Below are 20,680 nucleotides of genomic sequence, written 5' to 3'. Positions count from 1 at the left end.
CTGACCTTCAAGAGCAATTTATGTGATGACCTTAAAGTTCTACTGCTTAAGTGGGGTTGAACGAATTTATTAATGGACGGACAGTTGTTGGGTGTAGCAGGATGGAGTGAGTGCCAGTTGATTGTAGGTTAGTAGGTTAGGGAGTTCTAACCAGTTGAGATAGTGAAATATAGTGCAGTAATGGGTCCTAGCTGGTTGGTTGGCAGCAAATCTGGCTACTTTGTAGTAACATGATTCTAGTTTAGCTAAGTCACGTTTTCTTAGATTGGTGAAAATGGGTGAGGCATATAAGAAACTGGATAGCAGTTGAGTTCTGCTAATGGCCTGCCGAGTGGATTCAGTAAGAAAGGATTCTTACTTTTTTGTATTGTTGTGGAATACCAGTCCAGTTGCTTATTTGTACTTTATAAAATTAATAGTCTGTTCCTTCCAGCTTCTCTGGAACAGCAGAAAATGTAAGGTTTTTCCTACATGTTCTGTCTTCTAATTCTATTATTTTTGAAACTTCTTTCTTGTGGAGTCTCATATTCAGACAGCCTTTTCTTCATTTCAGCCTCTTGAGTTTTATAGTTTTGCCACCTTTTCTAAATATCTTTTTAAAGCTACTTTCATTTTTTCAGCTTTTATTGTTTGTGGTAATATTCTCCATCAGTGTTTCATTTATTTTAACCTGGTCTGTGTGCAGATGCTTTATACTTTCCTCTAGGTTACTGGAAATCATGTCTGGAACTTGCACTTCTTCTTTCTGAATGACTGCAATACTTTTCCCAGTCTGTTTTTTTTCTCAACTTTTGTAGCTGATTTTCCTTCAGGTCCTTTATATTTCTTTTTTCCTGGCATCTAGTCAGTGTACTTACTAGTCAGTTACTGAAATTTACTGAAAAATCTATGTCCACTGGCTTTTTCTTTCTGTTTTTAGACTGCCTCAGCCAGAATTAAGCTATTACTCAATGTGCAGCCATCTTGGAAGTCATTACTGTGACAGTCTTTGTCAGAAGCCAGATAGAAGCTCTATTGCTGCTAGAGGGGGAAGAAGTCAAGCCATGCTTCCAGCATTTTGGCCTTGGCACATGGATGTATCAATCTGGGAGGGATGAAACTGAGCTTTTGCTGCAATGTTGTCTTATATGGGGGGGTGTCAGCCACTGTAGAGTGACAACAAATGGAGGCCTAATCCTATGCAGCAGCACTGTACCTTTTAGTTAGGTTTAACAGGTAATACCTACCCAACTGTCCATCTAGCAGTTATGCTCCTCGAAGACAGGGCTACCAGGTAATTAGCAATTACATATCTATCTGTATATAGACAAACACCTGTGTGTGTGTGTGTGTGTGTGTGTGTGTGTGTGTGTGTGTGTGTGTGTGTGTGTGTGTGTGTGTGTGTATATATATCTATATATATATATATATATATATATATCTATATAGATATATATATACATATATATATATATATATATATATATATATATATATATATATACACACACCTCCTGAAGAATTAGAAATGATTTTAAGTATTGTAGATTCAGTAAAGCAAAATAATCAAAATAATCAAAATGACAATTTTTTAATCATTAAATATAAGCAACAGTAGCTATGGTGAATGATTGTTGTGTCCTAAAATGTCAGATTCCATGAAACTGAATAATTACACATTCTCAGACAGTCCACCTTTCAGAATGTTCTTGTTCTTTTCCTGAAAAAAATAATTGTGAATAAGTGTCCCTTTAAATTATCTGAATAACAGATTCATAAGTAAACAAACAAACAGATAAATAAATAAATAAATACTGTCTCATTGTTTGAAATAAAGATATGGTGGATGACAACCATCCACAAAAGATAGACTCTTTTGTGGATCACTATTGTTAAATTCAGATCTTCAACAGCGTTTTGTCAAGGTGATCTCTAACTCCCCTCCCCTCTTCCTCCACAAGGAAAATGAAGAACAGCTGAAGAGATTTCTTACCTGCAGACCTAAAATGTCTTCTTGAGAATACCACTTGAGTAGATTTATGGGGGTGGGTAGAACAAGTGTCACTGGTACATGGAAATCTTTGCCACCAGCAGTTACCTGTGAGATGTTCTGAGAAGTTATTTGCAAGTTGGAACGCCCTAAATTATAAATAAGAGAACTTTGCAACAAATTTTATATATTAGGGCCAGTCTTTTAACAGGTCATTGCTGTAGAGAATTACACTTCTGCAAGGAGAGGGACTCTTTGACCCAAACATTTCAAAAATCTCTCACATTCCACTCTTCTTTCATTGAGATATCCTCCCTCATCACTAACATTAAAGAAATACTTACAAAATAATGGTGTACCCTTTTCTTTGTAAGGATAATTGTGTACCCTTTCTTTGTAAGGGATGGACATTTTCCAGAATTTAAGTAAAAGTCTTTTGGGCCCCCCTCCCCTTTTTTAGTTCCAAAAACCTTCACTGCATACAGCTTTTTAAAACTGTTTTCTAAGTAGGCGATCTGATTGTAAAAATGTTCACCAGTTCTTCAAGTTTTTCATTGATTTTTCTAAATTTTTAACTTTTCATTATGGCAGAAGTGCTGTTTTAGAAATGTAGTCATGCCCATAAGGTGACCAACAAGCTAACTATGTAAAAAAAGAGTGTACAGATTGTTTGGGAGATCCATACATCTGATGTTATTCTATAATGTTTAGAGGTTTTTCAATATGACCATCCTGTATTGAGGCAATTATATATGTGAATAAATGGATGGATTATCATTATCAAAATTCTGAATAAAAATGTGCTAAGCTAAAGATAGCTCCTCACTAGATACCATGAGTTCATAGGTTCATAGTTGTATATTAGACTAATGACCACTGTGGCCTTTATAAGCCCAGCCAAGCATCCTAATTGTGCTCTACAAGTTTATGTACCTTAGAGGTTATTTAAAGGGATATATGTGAGGTAGGGAAAGATTTACAGGCTGCCTCTGTCCATTATAGACATAGGTGATAGGCCTGGGGTGTACTTCCAATTTCCCATCCACTGGTCCAGGTTTCTCTTGAATACGGTTAGGTAAGAGCTCTGTTTTACATGGATAGGAAGCCCATCTCTCCTATGTGTCCTATTTATGTCGCAAGCAAAGTTTAAACCTTTAGATTGAATTCCGATGCTATTTGTTTTGCAGATATGCAAAGGGTCTGTGCTGTTTATGCCCTGTGTTTTTTTTGTGAGGAACAGTCAAGTGCAAATGGAAGGGGGGAGTTGTACTTAATGATGGGCCTGATGAAGGCTGGATACAGTGGAATGATGACTTCCTTAGACCTAGGTGCCTTTGCTTATAAGCAACATAGAATGATTTCCTTACTACCTTAGACATATGTTGGCCGAATGCCAGGTTACTATATACACACATACACAAATTCCTGACTATTGCGTCTACTCTTTGGGGTGTATTATATTGTGTATTATGGATGAGGTAATTTCCTAGAGTGATTGACTTCCCAAAGGATACTGTTACGTATTTCTTGGCATTGAGTTTTAATCTGTGGCTTTTGCACCTGTGATTTGTCTACATTAGTCCTTCTTGTAGGATGTTAGTGTCATGGGGGGATTCTATGACTGCTCCTAGTTTGCAATTATCTGCAAACATGGTCAGGCAGAGGCCTTTGACATTGGCCTTGACTTCCAAGAAGTAGATGCCAAAAGAAGTGGACCCTCACAGAGCCCTGAGGGACTTTCTTAGTGACTTGCCTCTTTGTGTGGTCTCCCTATCCTAACTTCCAGGGCTCTGGATAAAAGCCAACTAGCTATCCAGCTCATAACATAGGTATTTATGCCCATGTCTGTGAGTGTGTTTACAATGCCCGAGTGGAATATTTTATCAAATGCCTTAACCATGTCAAGGTAGGTAGTGTACACCATTTTGCCCTTATCCACTGCCTTTTCAAACTTTTCAAAGAAGTCAACCAAGTTTAGTAGGCATGGTTTGCCCTTAACAAAACTAAACTTGATTAGATCCAGTGTTGAAGTTTTTCTGTGTCCTTATTAATCATTTCTATGATAATTTTCCATGGCTTTGCATATAAAATAGTCAGGCTTCTAGGTCTGTAGTTCCATTGATGGCCTGTTGTTGTACAGAGAGATGACCATTACAGTTCTTCATTCATATGGCACAAAGTTGGTCTGGAAGTTATGGTTGAACAGTTTTATTTTATTTGTTTTTCTTTTTTTATTTATCTTTTATTTATCCTTTTGTTGACTGGATTAGTCCCACTAGTCTAGCAGCCTCTTTTCAGGGAGATCTGAGGTATTAATCCTATTAGGGATAAGTTGGTCAAGGCAATAGGGAACTTCCCCTACTCTTCATTGTTGTGAGTTGGACCCATTTTGGAGGAGCACTTCCAGTTTCAATTCCAGGTGCAGAAGTGACCTGGGAAACAGGGAGGCAGAAGGAGAGAGGAGAAGATGCTGGAGTGGTGAAAGAAATTAAGGAGAAAGCAAATAACACTGAAAAATGTGTGCAGGATTCTGAGGAAATATTTCAAAGAAGCCTGTTTGATGGAGATGAGCCAGCAAATGATGGCTGTATAATTACAACCCTCCAGTCAGGAGGGTTGCAGGATGATTTTCTTAAAGAAATGGAGGTGCAAAATGAGCCAGAAAATAAAGAAGATGTTTCCTGGGGAAACATTATGGAGAAAATACAAAAATAAGATGCAGAGATGATCCTGAAGAATAGTGGTGAGATGGAAAAGACAATATATGCATAGAAAGTACACAAAGGGAAAAGTGGAGTAGCAAAAAAGAAGGCAGAAGAAAATAAAAAAAGGGAAGCACGGGTTAAGGATTCAAAGTAAAGAAGACAAAGAAATGGACAGATATGAAGTGTCGGACAATTTAATAGCAGTTTTGGGTGTAAAAGCACATGAATTAAGAACATTTATTCTTATTAACAAAGAGACATTTTGTGACATTATATTTGAGACTGTTTTTCAATGGAAAATTTTCATGAAGAATATGAGAAAAAGAAAGACTGTAACCCATGGAATCTTTATGTGATAAAGCATTTAATAGGGAAACAGAAAAAGAAGACTCATACAATTTTGAAGAGAGGATGAAAGAGAAACTTTGAAAGGACATTTGAAAGTTTTATGTAAAGAAGTACCAAACATTGCAAAAGTTTATGACAAAAGGGGTTTATGGACTGGTGGCTGGGATTGTAATATTGTGTTAAAAATAGAAAGAGAAAAAATATACATATACCAAGCATGAAAATGTGGAGAGAGAATAGGTGTTTTTTGTGTGTGTGGAAAAGAAGGACATTTGACAAGTAACTGTCTGAATAGAAAATTTTATATTTCTAGGGAAATGGGACATGATGCAGAAATGTGAATTAAAATGTTATAAATGTAACAAAATTGGAAATTTATGGATGGATTGCAAAAAATGAAAATAGAAGTAAGGAAAAAGAAAGAGAATAACATGAACAAAGAGAAGAAATTTTAGAAGTCCAAACAGAAGAAAAACAGATGAGATAAAAATAAAATAATAAAGAGGACATAAAAGAAGGTTCTGAAATAAGTAATGAAGAAGACATAAACTGGGAGGTAATAAAAGGAAAAAAAAGAATTCTGTTGGTAAAAAGGTAAAGACAGAAAAAAACATTTAAAGGGTTGAGTGCAAAAGAAAAAAGAATGTAAATGAATGAAAAAGAATATATACAGTTAAAGATTGCGGTTTGGTATAATGGTTAAGGTGTTAGACTTACCAGATGCAAGGTACAGTTTATTGCATTAAGAAATCTAGCCTAGTAATTAGAAATAAAAATGGAGACAGCATGCCAAAATAAGACTCCAACAATAAAACAAAAACTGGCACAGCTCAAGAGAGAAATCCAAATGACAGGCTATAAAGAACACAGTTTATTAAAGCACAAGGTATTAAGCATTAATGCTTAACTATTTCACCATGTTTTCATCTAGGTACAAGCAGACATCATCAGATGACAGCATACAATAAAATTCTTGTTTTTGAATGCTCAGCTAAACCAGCTAAACCAATTGTTTCACTCAATCAATTAAATAAAAAATTAAAAACCAATTATCACCACAAGAGAGTCAAAAAATTTGACGCACTAAACATTAAAGGGAACCAAATATGAATTTAAACATTATAATATGTGCATGTACAAACATTAAAATACATATGTGTATATGCAGAATAATTACTAACCATAAATAGCAGAAAAAATATTAAGCTGATGCCACCATCTAGTGGCCAAGTATGTTGAAGTAATGCAGAAGGAAAGTTAAGGCAAAAACATATAATAATAATAAAAACACAATAACTCAATGACCTATATATAAATAAAATAAATATAAATGGACATAAAAAAGATTGCCTCTAATCTTTACTTTAAATATCTTATTGTTCCCAATAAAATATTTTCCTTCAACCGTCTGTAAAAACAAACCTTTCTTGCTTATAAATTATAACTTGACTGCTCTCATTTTTAATAGGGAGGCAATGGTAATATTCCCATTTAGACCAGAAGGTCTCCCTGCATCAAGGGTAACTTGCCAGAATAATTCTCTATATTATATTATATATTATATTATATTATATTATATTATATCATATTGATATTGGATAGAGATACTGAATGTAATGTGGATAATATTTTTATAGAGGGTGTAAGACTCATGACAAGTGAAGAAAGATTGAAAACAGAAAAATTGTGGGTGGAAAAATAATATGGAATCCAGGAAGTGAATGTTTTTCTGGAGTGGCTGCATTATCTAAAAAAAACAGTAAAAATATTAGATGTAATGTTGGTAAGAAAGGGAAGGCTAGCTGTTAATAATGAACAGTGGAGAGAATATGTTCATGGAATTGTAACATTATATGCATGTAAAATGCCAAGGAAAGATAGAAATTGTTTCCATGAAAAATTAAATTGTATGGTGGTTAACCTGAAAATTATTATTACTGGAAAGTTTAATTGTGACTTTATGGGAAAATGTAAAAAGAAAGGGAAATATGTTAAAAAATACAAGAAGTAAAATCTGGTAAGATAGTTGTATAGAATAAAAGTCAATGGACTTATAGAAGAGATGAGATTAAATCAGATCTGGAATTGATCATTTTATACTGTTAGAATGTTTGCATATAGCAAATATTGATATGGCAGACACAGGCTTTTGGGATAATTTATCAACATGGATGGAGGTGATGGAAGAAAGAAAGTATATTAAAACAGGTAAGGGAATAAAATGAATAAATGAGGGCTTATGGGACAAATTTGGAGAGTGGTAAGCATTTCAATTATGGAAGGATCATATAACCACAAAGGATTTTTGTAAAAAAACTGGTCTGAATGGTGGACTGAATTTAGAAAGAAATATAAAAATTGTTTTTTTTTCAATGGCAGGAAAATGTAAAAAAGGAAGAGAAAGTGAAGTATGGAAAGATAAATTGAAATGTATTGGAGAATTTAGAGATGAATGCAAGATGATATTATGATATGGAAAAGGAAATATATAAAATTTGAGAAAAAACAAGTCATTACTGTTTACGCAGAGATATTATTTACAAGGGAGAAGGGAGGAGGTATCTGCATATTTGGGTAAAATAGTATAGAAGGAAATTAATATAATGAGGGGAATGAAAAATGTAATGGGAGAGGTAAAAAGAACACAAGAGCAAATTGTGAGTATTGTAGTACAGCATGTACACAATATGTAAAAGAGTAAAAAAGATTAAGGAAGAATTTGGAAAACGAATTACTATTCGTGAATTGGATGAAGTTCTTAGGAAAGTAATTTTTGATTCAGTGTCAGGTCCAGATGGTATAGGGTATGAAATGTACAAAAATTAAGGGGATTGGCAAAGAGAGTATTTTGTAAACATTTTGAGTGAATTCTTTAAAGAATGTTCTGTTTATGAAGAGTAATGCAGTAGGATATTAAAATTTATATGGAAGAAAGATGAAAGAAATGAAATAAAAAATGGAGCCTATCACATTAAATAATGTTGACTATAACAATTTGTAATAATAATACAGAGGAGAATGGAAGGAAGGATGAACAAGATTATGGAAGAAACTATGTATGGTATAAAAGGGAAGGGATCCCAGGAATTATTATTGGTTTGAGAAATTATGGATGATATTATAAATAAAACAGAAGATGTCAAACATATGGCAAGTTATATTAGTAAGGCATTTGATACAGTAGGACATGATGCTTTGTAGGCTGTTATAGAAGAGGTAATAGAATAAGGAGAGTGTATATGTCAGCATATAAAAATAATAGAGTGAGAGTGTTAGTGAATGTGTGGTTGAGAATGAAATGTGCATGAATTGTGGTATAAGACGAGGATATCCCAGGATATTGTTTGCATTAGTGAGTGATATAGCTTATAAAATGAAATATGGTAGATGTATGATGCAAAAATAAGTGGTGATTCCAGTAGTTTTGACATATGTAGATGTAGTTGTGTATGGTAAAAATAAAATTTGGATGAGGAAAGGGTTGGTTTCTTTGAATAGATATGTAAAGGAAAGTGAATAGAGATAAAAGCAAGGGTTTGGTGATGTAAATATTGGAGGAATGTATTTTTTAATAAATGAAGAATCTTTTTAGCGATAAAAGCTGAGAGAAATTATATAGCTATGAGGCAATGGAAAGGTTGCATAAAAGAAATATGTCTTACATGGAGGGCTTATAGATTAGCATTCCAGAAAAAAGGCTTATCTAGTGAATTCTCTTTTAATCAGAAAAACAGCATATATGTCAAATGTTTGTATGATCCCAGAAAAAACATGGTAACATTTATGCAATTATTGTTTTCTTTCATATGGGTTTCAAGATTAAATCTAGTGAGAAGAGGTGTGCTGAATATGAGTGAAGATGAAGGGTGATTGGGGTTATAAAATCCAGTTGTTTGTTCTGATTTTTTTTAACTGAGTATTAAAGTGGGTAAATTAAGAGAATGAGAAATTAATAGTGAAAATATTTAAATATAAATACAAAAAATTGGGGAAATGATGAAAATAGGAAATATAAAGATTAAATAGATGAAGTTAAAAATTATCAAGAAAAAATACTAACATAGAAACTGAAAATTGATGATATATAGAATGATGTGGTTAAATAATATGATGAAACAGTATTATTATGTAACTCCATGGGAAAATGTAGCAGAAGATGTGATAAAAGCCATTAAACTAAGGAAAGTGATGTACTAAGATGGTAGAGTGTCAAGATTTTCTATAAATAAGTTATTTTTAAAGGGGAATATGCCATATAAAAAGAAAATTGAAAGAGTGTGTTTATTTTATGGGGATGAACAGAAAACAGAACATGTTTTTAATGTAAAAGAGTGTTTAAACTCTGGAAAAAGTTGTTTGAAAAAAATTTGAGAATATTAATGACAAACAATATAGATATGCATTTGATTATATATGGATATTATAACAGCAAGAATGAATATGTGAGAAGGGTAGATAAGAATTTATTTTATATTGTATGGGTTATATGGAACAAAAGAGTGAATGAAATTTAGTTTAATGGAAAATTGATTTGGCTTCTATACTGTGAAAAATTAGATTATGGTTATGGAAGAAGGAGTGGGAGTTAATTATGGAAGAATAAAAATAATGATAGTATATAGGAATGTGTAGATATGTACCTGTAAATATGTATATTTTTCAAATATGTAAATAATATTTTGTTTATGTTGTGTTAATTAAAGATTACCTACTCTTTTTGATAGATGCCATGAGATCTTTTGCATCCAAGTGACCACCAACTCAAGCAGATCAGACTTCAGTCTCACATCTCATCCAGAGGATGGCATAATGAGTAATGCAACACCACTGTTATGATGCAATGCATTGTCAATAATTAATCTGCCTGGTGTGGGAATAGAACCCACAGCCTTCCACACTAAAGGCAAGAATGCTGCCTGTTGCACCACTGACACTGGTTATCACATTGAATCCAGTGGTCCTAATAGTTCATGTTTCAGGTTATTTAGGAGGCATCCTGGGATATTATTAGGGCCCATCGATGCAGTGTTTTTGGCCTTAGAGATCATCTAGGAACTGCTCCCTAGTGAGAGTTGGGAGGGTTATATTTGATGATAGTTCCTAGGAGGCAGCCTGGGGAGAGAGGGAGTAAAACTTTAACTGAATTTGTTGGCCAGCAGATTTGCTATATCTTCCAGATCCATGAAAGTGACTCTATTTACAGTTACTTCTGCACAATGATATATGCTGTCTTGAGGTTTTGGGCATAGTTAAATATAGACATGTGGTTTTCATTTGCCTTGAAGGCTATTTATACCTCAAACTTGGCTTTAGTAGACTTAATTTGCTCTCTTATTTGTTTGTTCAGACAACAGAAGAAAAAAAAACATCTTTCCAGGGAGTATTGAAGTAGGTACTCTTGTAAGCTGATTGAAACCTTATAAGAAATGTTTCACCAAAATGACCAATGAGCCACTTTTTGTCAATGAAAAGAAGTGCCAAGATATTGATGAACATGTCAGAAGGGCTGTGAGATTTCCCTATAACGGAGCAACCATTCCTTGAGCTTGAGAAGTCTGATGGAGAATAAAGCTGTGCAATTTCTCCACTTTCCCTAGTCCCTCAGATTAAACTCATCTTATCTGGGAATGAGGGCAAATTGTTGTTTAGTCATTTAGTTCAGTCCAACTCTTAATGACCTTAAGGACTTTAGGGACTTTAACACACCAGGCTTGTTTATCCACTAATGATTAAGTCCTTGTGAGTTCATAGTCATTACTTCATTAATGCTGCCTACCCATATTTGCCTCTGTCACCATTTCGTCTTGACCTTTAAAATTTCCCAGCATCTGTGCCTTGTCTGGTGACACCTGTCTTCATATTATGTAATCAAAGTATATTAGTTTTGTTTTACTAATTGATTTTCCAGGTCTACTTCACCTTGTCGAAGGCCGACAATAAAGAATCTGATATTGTCGGCACCAAAATGTCGAAAGCGAAAGGCATTGTGCGTGTTAACGGAAATCTCCATAAGGGAAGATTTCCATTTACTGCAATGTAGTGCGATCTCGGAGTTGGTATATTTAAGTAGTGGGGGTTTGGGGGCACAGGGGGGCTCCCCCCTGCATAGAGCAATTTGTGTTGTGTTTGGGTGGGGGTTTTTTTGTGTGTTCGATGTTTGGGGTTTCGACATTTTCGTGTCGATTATTACGCTGTCGACAGTTTGAGTTTTTGACAGTGTAATATAAACGCGATTTTCCAGTAAACAGTCTTGGTTTGTTTCCTTGAGTATTGACTGATTTAAACTTCATTCAGTCAAGAGAATTTTCAAAAAAATTCCCCAACACCTCAATTCAAAAGAATTAGTTTTCCAGTACATAGCTTTACATAAAGTTCAGTTCTCACAATATATTATTATTGGCAAAAGTATAGTTTTGACTTCTCACACTGTTGTTGGCAATGTGAGGATCCTGATGTTTACTATCTTATCCAAATTTGCAATAGCTTTCCTTCAAAAAAAAAGTGTCTTTTAATTTCATGGCTGCAGTCACCATCTTCAGGTACTTTTTTACTTACAATTACTTTATTAATTTTTTTATTTTCTCTCTTTATTTGTTTCCCTTTAGTGTCCTCCTAAATATTTATGACATGAAGTTGGGTTTCTGCTTTTCAGTCCCACCACAAGTTCAACAAAGTTAACAAATGTCCAATCTTTCTCAGCCATTTTTTCTTGTCAAGCCATATTTAAAAAATCTGATTGATGCTTTAGAATCTCACATTTATTAACTAATTGCAGTTTTTCTGGTCATCTTCTTGTTCATTTCCATCTCCCAACTTTAGACTCTGGTTCTAGTCCAGGGTACTTCCAGTTCAAGTCAATTCTTCTGTTTTTCTGTCTCTCAAGCAATTTCCTTTGGAAGAGTGGAAAAAGTTTCACTGGCAAAGTTTCTCTATGAGCTTTATTATCAGAAGAATGAGAAGCAGAGTTCCCTTCTGTTTGATAGAACTCTCTTTGTTGGACATACTTTTGTGTTTCTTTCTTAGCCTGTTCTGCATCAAAATTACTTTATTCCTCCAGGGAAAAATATCCTGAAGACAGCTGGATACAGCATCTTGAATATAGTACCTGCCTCTCAACATTTCCTGATTGCTGTGACAAATTTGCTTCTCATCTGCCTGATGTACAGTGAATAATCAATTTCTACAAGCACTGTGCTGTCTCCAGTTTTGAATACTTTACCGTTCCACCACAGTTTTGTCATGATCAGCTCTTTTTGCTGGTATGAGTGCAACTTTACTAATACAGGTCTTAGCTTCTTTCTCATAGCCAAGTTTGTAGCATACACACGTTGTGCCCTTTCAGTTAACAGATCCTGCTGTGGCATACCAGACCAGTTACTTAGTTGTGCTCTCATAAAATTAATACAGTCTGTATTGATTTTATGGTTTACCAGAGAAACTGGAAGGAACAAACTGTATTGATTTTATGGTTTACCAGAGAAACTGGAAGGAACAGTCTGTTCCTTCCAGTTTCTCTGGTACACCATAAAATCTCAGGTTTTCTCTGCATGTTCTGTCCTCTAAGTCTATGATTTTTTGAAACAGCTTTTATTGAGCAGTTTCATACCCAGTCAGCTTTTTCTTCATTTCAGCCTCTGATTTTTGCAGTTTTATCAGTTTGCCTGAATATCTGTTTAGAATGTCTTCCATTTTTACCAGCCTTTTCTTACTTGAGTTGATAAACTCTTTCAATGTTTTATTTATTTTAATAAGCTCTGAGTGCACTTGATTTATTTTTTTCCTCTGAATTACGCAAAACCATTTCTTGTACCAAAGCTGCAGCTTCAACTACTTTTTGCTAAAAAGCTGCATGATTCTTCCCAGTCAGTGTTTTCTCTTCACCTTTTCTAGTTGATTTTCTTTCAAACTCTCTAAGTTTTTTCTTTGTTGGCATTCAGGCAGTGTACTTACTAGCCAGTAACTGAATTTTACTAAGACTGGTGAATTACTAGCCCTTATCTCTCATATTCTTTTTCACACTGGTAGACCCTGAAATTAATCTGTTGATCAGTCTGCAGCCATCTTGGAAGTCTGCCATCTGCAGATACTTTTGAGCTCAGGAAAACAAATATTTTTTTTCACTACCTCCATTTCTTCACCATCTGTTTGTAAAAAGTTGATAGGGCTAAATGACAAGATCTTATTGTTTATGCTGAGTAGCAACTAGTTGTTGCACCCTCTGCTTTCCCCTTCAACTCCTTTTGAACTCCTCCTTATAGGTGGTCAAAATTTATTTTTATTTATTTATTTTACATTTGTTGACCGGGATAGTCCGACTGGATGCATGTCCATTTTCAGCGGAGGCCCGGGGAGAAAAGCTCCACAGAGTAAAAAATAAACATTAATTACATACAGATACATACAGATGATATACAGTTACAGAGACAATATTTTAGATACATTTTTCAGCAGAGTGAATTAGATACACTTCAAAATGCAATAACATTTCTATAAGTTGTTACAGGATCCTTACAGTTATAGTGTGATGTAAAACAGAGATGAACTTGATTTATATAGTACCAGTGGAGGTAAGATCTGTTGATAATTATTTGAGACTTTGAAAAGGAAGAGTAGGATCTAGTAGGTATAGAGGAGTGGGTATAGTATGGGTGAGAGTTAATCAGGATTAATACATGGGCAAAGCCAATGAGACTTAAAATAAAGCTTAAGATTATTTTTGAATTGACAGAGGGAGGTGGAAAGTCTTAGGTTGTTAGGGAGGAATTCCAAACCTTCCCTATGGAATTGGCAAAGAGAGCTTCACCACCCAAGTTGTTGGCTTTGATGGTTTGGACCAGAAATCTATTTGAGGGACAGCTAAGATTGGAGTAGGGAATCAGTATTTCGCTCAGTGAAGGGGTTTTTTCAGGTTGTTTGATTATTTTAAATGCTTCGGTGAGTTGGTTCATTTTGAGAAGGTTAGGAAGTTCAAGCCAGTCAAGTTTCCTTAGATTATGACAATGATGAGTTCTATAGGGAGCACATCTTACAAATCTGGCAATGTGATTATAGGCAACAGAGAGTTTCTTAATCTCGTTTTTGTTGAGGAAGGAAAGGACAGGAGAGGCATACAGTAAGGTAGAGAGGAGATGTGTGCGTGCAATAGTGAGTTTGGCAGTAGGGGTAAGGAAGTTTTTGATTCTATACAAGGGTCTGAGTTTTTTATTTACTGTTTTTATGGTTTGACTGATATGGTTGTCAAATTTAAGCTTATTATCAATAGTAACCCCTAACAGTTTGGTGGTGGTATCAGGCTCAATTTTGGTACCATTTGTAGATTGGACATAGAAGGAATTGTTATTAGATAGTGGGGAAAGTTGAACTGGTGGAGGCCCTGAGGAGGGAAGAAATATTAGTAATTTGTTTTTTTTTGGATTTAGGATGAGAAGGAGTGTTGGGTGACTACTTGTAGATCAGAGAGAGAGGCTGCAGAGCATATCAGGGTGGAGTCATCTGCATATTGGATACAGGTGGCTTTAGGGATAACAGTGTGGAGTTCATTTATGAATACAGAAAAGAGGAGGGATCTAGTATGGAGCCCTGAGGGACTCCTATGGAGTTAGGCAGCAGGTGAGATAGCTTATTTTGCCATTGGACTGCTTGTTGTCTGCCAGAGAGGTAAGCCTTGAACCAGCTGAGAGCTGATTTATCAAGGTGTAAGGTTTCTAGGGTATGGAGCAGAATTGATTGACCATGTCAAAAACTTTTGACAGATCAAGAAAGAGTGCAGAAGTTATTTTGCTGTTACGGTTTTTATTTACTGAGTCCGTAAAGGAAAGTAGTATGGTGGGGTCTGAAACCGTGTTGAGTTTGGGACAAAAGATTATTTAGGTTAAAATAATGAAGTAACTGTTTATGAATGCATCTTTCCATAATTTTGGCTATTGGAGACAAAATTGCTATGGGTCTATAGTTAGATGGTTCAGTGGAGGAGCCACCCTTGTGAAGTGGAATGACATAGGATATTTTCCATATGGCAGGGATGGTGGCCTCAGTTATTGTTTTAATAAGAATTGAGATGGGGTAGGCTATAACATCTGCTGCTATTTGCAGGTATTCAGCTAGAGAGTGGTTGGTTTGAGTTTCTTCAGTAAGGCTCTAATGTAAGAGGTGGGTGTTGGCTGAAGAGTAAAGGAGAAGGATGATTCCTCAGGGACAGCAAGTAAGGGGGAAGAAGTTAGTTGGTTGGCTAGTGACTGAATGGTCTCTGTGAAGAAGGAGTTAAAGGTATTTGCTACTTCTTCTGGATTTTTTCCAATAAGTTTCTCTGGGGTGGGTGTAGACGATTTCCCTGAATGGAGGAGATTATTTAAGCCTGTCTCTCATATTAGGGGACTAATGTGGGGGCTTATTAGAATTGTTAGTCATTATGACATGTCTTCAAGTTAGAAGAACATATATGTTACAGTTTGTGTTCTTCGTGCTATAGTTTGTCCATTCTAATATAGGAGTCCCCTTATAACCCTCATTCCAACTCTGATACTGTTGAAATTTCAAGTCAGTTCTGCTTTTTGGCTTGCTCTAACCAGCTCTAAAGTAATTATCTATCTTCTTGCCCAAGGTGGTCTTGAAAGCAGAGCCACATCCAACAATAAGTCACCAAGGCAGTCATCTAGGGCCCACTGGTTGGGAGAGGGCCACTGGCCATGGACTGTAGTGTTAGTTTTTTAAATTTAAAACAAAAACAAATATGTGTGTTTTTAAGGGCATTCTTTTTTAAGAACACCCTCTGTGTCTAGTCACAAAACCTATTGTATCTGTGCATGTATCATAGCAGAGACCTGTTGTTTGTGTCTTCTGTTCCACACACACAGAATTTGAATAGAAGACATTAGTTTCCTGCTTCAGTGTACAGGTACAAGGTAGCATGTGTGTATGTGTGTGTGAAATGCCCTAGTTAGGGTTACCAGGTAGCAACTGTAATTTGATCAGGCTCAAACCCTGTACATTAGTTACAGGAAACAAGAACCTGGATCCTCTACCTCAAATATCAAGCTACTAAAGAAATTAAGTTTTCATATGGATTTTCCAGGAACTGTTTCAGGTATATTTTCAAGGAATTGAGTTTCCTGTGCATTTTTCAAGTTGTTGTTTCAGGTGCATTTTTCAAGGAATTGGGTTTCAGGTGCATTCATTGTGAGACTGCATTGCTTTGTTTAGCATATGTCTAGCAGTGTTTGTGTTATAAAATTTGAAATAAAACTTTTAAATTAAATCCATGTATCTGTAATCATTGTAGAGGTAAAGCAGAAAACATTACGAACACTGAGAGATTTGAGCAGTTTTATGGTAACGGGGAGAAATAACTGCTACAAGCACAAAACACCACTGTCAAGTCACAAAACTCTTCTTTAAAATATTCCACAGGTTTAAAACGCAGATGCAGATAAAAACACAATACAGTTAAGCGCTTTCACCCAGGAATCTCCCGAGCTTCATCAGAACATAAACGTAATGAAATAATAACCCCTTTTATACAATTCAAACAAGTTTACCCCAGTTAATTAATCTCATTAATATTAATTAAACTGATGTCATCCATTAAGTTAAACATTCATTGATCTAATGTGTTTTCCCTGTCAACAACTTTGATACTTAAAATGTGTATTTAAAGCATATACAAAAATAAAATTTAATAAAATTATCACATTCAAACAGTATTTTTAGCATAAGCTCAGTTCCAGAATAATAAACATATTGATTCCAATCAATTTTCTACTAATACTGCACTGCTTGTTCTTATAATTTAGCTGCCCTTAACTTTAAGACATTATTTATACTCAAATGATCATTTAACCCAGGTTTTTAGTTGTGTCCAGTTTTAACTGCCAATATAACTCTTTATTTTCTAAGCGGGCCTTCCATAAACCACACCTTACATCCTGGTTTACTTGTTCCAAAACATAGAACTTGAAGTTACTGTCTGGACATTCTCTTTGATGCCTGTACAGTGCATTTGTATCTTTCTTCATGGAGACTTCATACATATGCTCATATATACGCCTTCTCAAAGGCCTCTCTGTCTTACCTTTGTAGAAACTACTACATATTTCACAAACACTAATGTATACCACTCCCTTGATATTGCATTTGAAATGTTCCTTAGCCCTCATCTTAAACTTTCTAATGGGGAGGTTAATGCCTTCTTGTTCTAAAATGTTTCCACACTGTTGGCAAAATCCACACTTGTACATACCACACCTCTTCTGAGTTCTCCCTGCCATGTTCTCTGTTTCATGATGCTCCAGCATTTCTTTAATGTTCATGTCCCTTTTCTTTATAAACATAGGTGTCAAGGGAATATACTTACTAATCTCATTGTTTATAGTCAATACCCTCCAATATTTCTTGATAATGTTCTCAATATCAGCTGAAATAAATGTATGTGTATGAATAAATGCTAAATCATATTGCGTACATTGTTCACCTTCATTTCTATTGGTAACTACTAACTCCTTCCCCAAAAACGGGTTCATTGGCTCAAAAAAGTGACTGACTTACTTTATTATTATTATTTTTATTTTTGGTCACCAGGAAGTACATCATCTGCTGTAGAATGCAGTTAAAAGGACACTGTGGAAGACAAACAGAAGCTTGTAATGCATGGTTTAGGAACTTACATGACAGTGAGTTGAGCTGCTTCTGCGTGGTCGTCTGTACACAGACTGATCAAATAGTGCAGCCTGGATTTGCACCTTGTTATTTGAAACTATCTTGTCATTACTCACATATTAATTGCTGGAAACCACCTGCCATTTGTTCTGTGGTTTATATTTCATATTTTGGTATGAATCAGCTTGTACCTTTTTTGATGATATAATTAATATGATTGTAACACTGTGTGGTAATTTCTGATATATTTTTAAAGATCCAGTGCTCATTTAGAAGTTTATATAGATCAGCATACAGCTCAGTATCCATCCATCTGGTAAATTTGGAACAGTGTGGTATTAGGATGCAAAACTGGGGGTGAGAGCTTATGGGATTAAAACATAGTGCTGTATAATGTAAAGTAAGTGTTATGAAAAATTGGAGATATGAGCAGATAACATCTAAAGAAGAAAGAGATACTAATGTCATGTGAAGATTTAGTATAAGAGCTCAGGAAAACAAACCAATATGTACGTATTTGCCAAGTGGGAGAAAAGAATAGCAAAAATTTGGCAAACATTGTGTGCAGGTCATATATTACTATTGTGTGTTCTGGTTAATGGTTAGCACTTGTATAAGACTTGTTTTTTAAAGTACAGTCCGGGTTTGTTTTAAAGTATGTGTGTTTTATTAAGTCACAGATTAACTCTGGACGCTTATTCTATGCAGGTAAGTAACTCATTAATGCCAACAGAGATGCTTGTGCTGTTAATTATGCCAGCAGAGTCAGTTGCGTGGGCTGCCCTGTCCCATTCAAGCAAACCACACACAACACTCTTGTTTCACTGAAACTTAATCACACCATTGAATTTGTATATTAAATGCAAGTAAATGACTTCAGCTGAACAAGAATTACAAAAAAGCTGCCTTTCTTATTGAACATAAAATATTTTTAAGCATTTAATGTTCCTTCAGTGTGGCAGATTTAAGCAACTATAATTCAACCTGCCTGCAGTCAGGAATGTCACTGCTGTCTGACTGCCAGTAGGCATTAATGAGTTTAGATATTCTGCCCAGAGCATATCTTTACCTCGTTCTAAATCTTCTTCCAGTATGTTTTTCCAAAGCGATTGGAAATCTTTCTGATTGCAAGAACCCACTTCAAGGGAATATTTGGGGTGCAACATTTACAGCTTTAATTCCTTTCAATAATATTCTTATGGGAAGTACCGTTTTAATTTAATTTTTTTCACTTTTTCCCTCCTTCTTCATATTTGTACTGCCATTTTCATTTCCACTCACTTTAGCTAGAAGAAAGGCAATGCGTATACCTCACTCTCATTCCTGCACTCCTGTTATATTCAGATAATGCTTTGTACTGTGTTAGAAAATGACAGAACGTTGTAGATAACATAATGTCTAAATGTATTCTGTTTTCTGTTTCTTTTAATTTCATTTAGGCTATGTGAAAGTAAAGTGGATGATCCAGGAATGAAATGTCTGTCTGCTGCCATAACTGATTTAAACTGCAGATTAAAACAGCTGGAGTAAGTAGTCACAAATGTAATTCTGTAACAGATAAACTGTAGAAATGAAGAATAGCTATATACAATGTTCAGAAAAGAAACACTGTGCATACTTTTTCCTGGGGTCACCATATATAGCACAGACAGTAGAAATCTGCAATGAGACTTAAATGATACAAAACTGGCATCTAATGTTTTGTCTGTATTAGTATGCAAATGAATAGTGTTTATTTAATGCCTTCCTCATACAGCTGGTCAACTGGGGAAAGCATGGATGTGGTTTGTTGGTATTTTGGAAAGTTTTATGACAGTATGTCTCACAGATAATTATTAAACTACTGGGGCATACTGGGGTGGAGTTAATGTATGGACACATGGTGAAGAGGTTAGACAGAGGGGGCAATGTCTACCTCATTGAAAATTGACAACTTTGAAGATGCAGGACCTATCATATTCAACATCTTTGACAGTAACACTGAGTGGAACCTGGAAGAAGGGACAGTCATGTTCACTGATAGTTCAGTGCTTTTTAATAAATAGGTTATATAAGATAATCTAAGCAGAATGTATGTGGGCCAGTCGGAGATTTAACAAACTTTGGCCTGCATTGTGATAGCTCAAATCCAATGCAAAAAAGTGCAAGATAGATATCTGTCACAAAATTCATAGAGCATCTTAGGTCTGGGGGTACAGGTGCTGATGAAGCCAGGGCCCATTCCCCAAAAAAGTCAGAGGTGCATAGATAGCAAGGCAGAAATAAAGTGCAACAGTGTGTATCCTAACAAAGACAGACAGAGAGAAAACAAATAGGTTCATATGTTACTACTAGGCTAACTGCCCTTGTGGGTCACTTTAAGCCTTGCCAATTACCCCATGTGAGAATCAAACCCTGGACTTTATGTCTCTAAGGCAATCATAACCATTATGCCAACCTCCAACTCTCTGATGACATAGCTAAAAGAATTACTTGGTAATGACAACAGTGGCTCTACATTACACAGAAAAATTTGCCAGAGTGTTAGCCTTGATAAACCCTCTATAGCCCACAGTGGTAGACACAGTAATGTGGTACACAGGGAACCATGACTGGAATATAAACATACCAATGTGTACACTTCACAGGAGGAGCAGAGGTGAGGATTTCCTCTGTACATAAGAGAAGGAATCAGAGGGAAAGCTAAAAAACCACAAAGCCATAGTAGTAATCAGTAACTGCTTTTGTTCTTTAATTTAAAACAAAACTTCGTCAGACAGTTTAACAAGGACCTGACCAAAAGTTTAAAAAGAAAACATTAAAGGTCATATGACTGGATAAAACCAATAACAAACAATGCCACAAATGAATTAGTTGATTAAATTAGTTAAGTAATTAATTAGACCACAGGATAAACAAGGTCTCAAAAATAATGATACCAATAAGGCTGTCCAAAAACACCACTAATATCTTTGCAGCATTAAAGACATTTTTATGTTTATAAATTCTTTGAGCCCTGGAGCCTTAT

The 20,680-nt window shown here is 35.2% G+C and overlaps 1 protein-coding gene across 1 annotated transcript in view; it reads left to right on the top strand.

Annotated features, from left to right (window-relative positions):
* Positions 1-20,680, top strand: part of LOC122791466 (NACHT, LRR and PYD domains-containing protein 3-like) — a 772,530-nt gene that overhangs the window by 726,578 nt on the left and 25,272 nt on the right. Inside the window, exon 16 of the mRNA XM_044059210.1 lies at positions 19,113-19,199. Within this exon, the coding sequence (XP_043915145.1) occupies positions 19,113-19,199 (87 nt within the window). The remainder of the gene's footprint in view (positions 1-19,112; positions 19,200-20,680) is intronic.

The sequence above is a fragment of the Protopterus annectens genome, chromosome 17.part0 (assembly GCF_019279795.1).
Source record: "Protopterus annectens isolate FY-2018-M chromosome 17.part0, PAN1.0, whole genome shotgun sequence".
Taxonomy (NCBI): Eukaryota; Metazoa; Chordata; order Ceratodontiformes; family Protopteridae; genus Protopterus; species Protopterus annectens.
The sequence above is the reverse complement of the archived record's forward strand: the minus strand, read 5'-3'. Positions and strand labels throughout refer to the sequence as shown.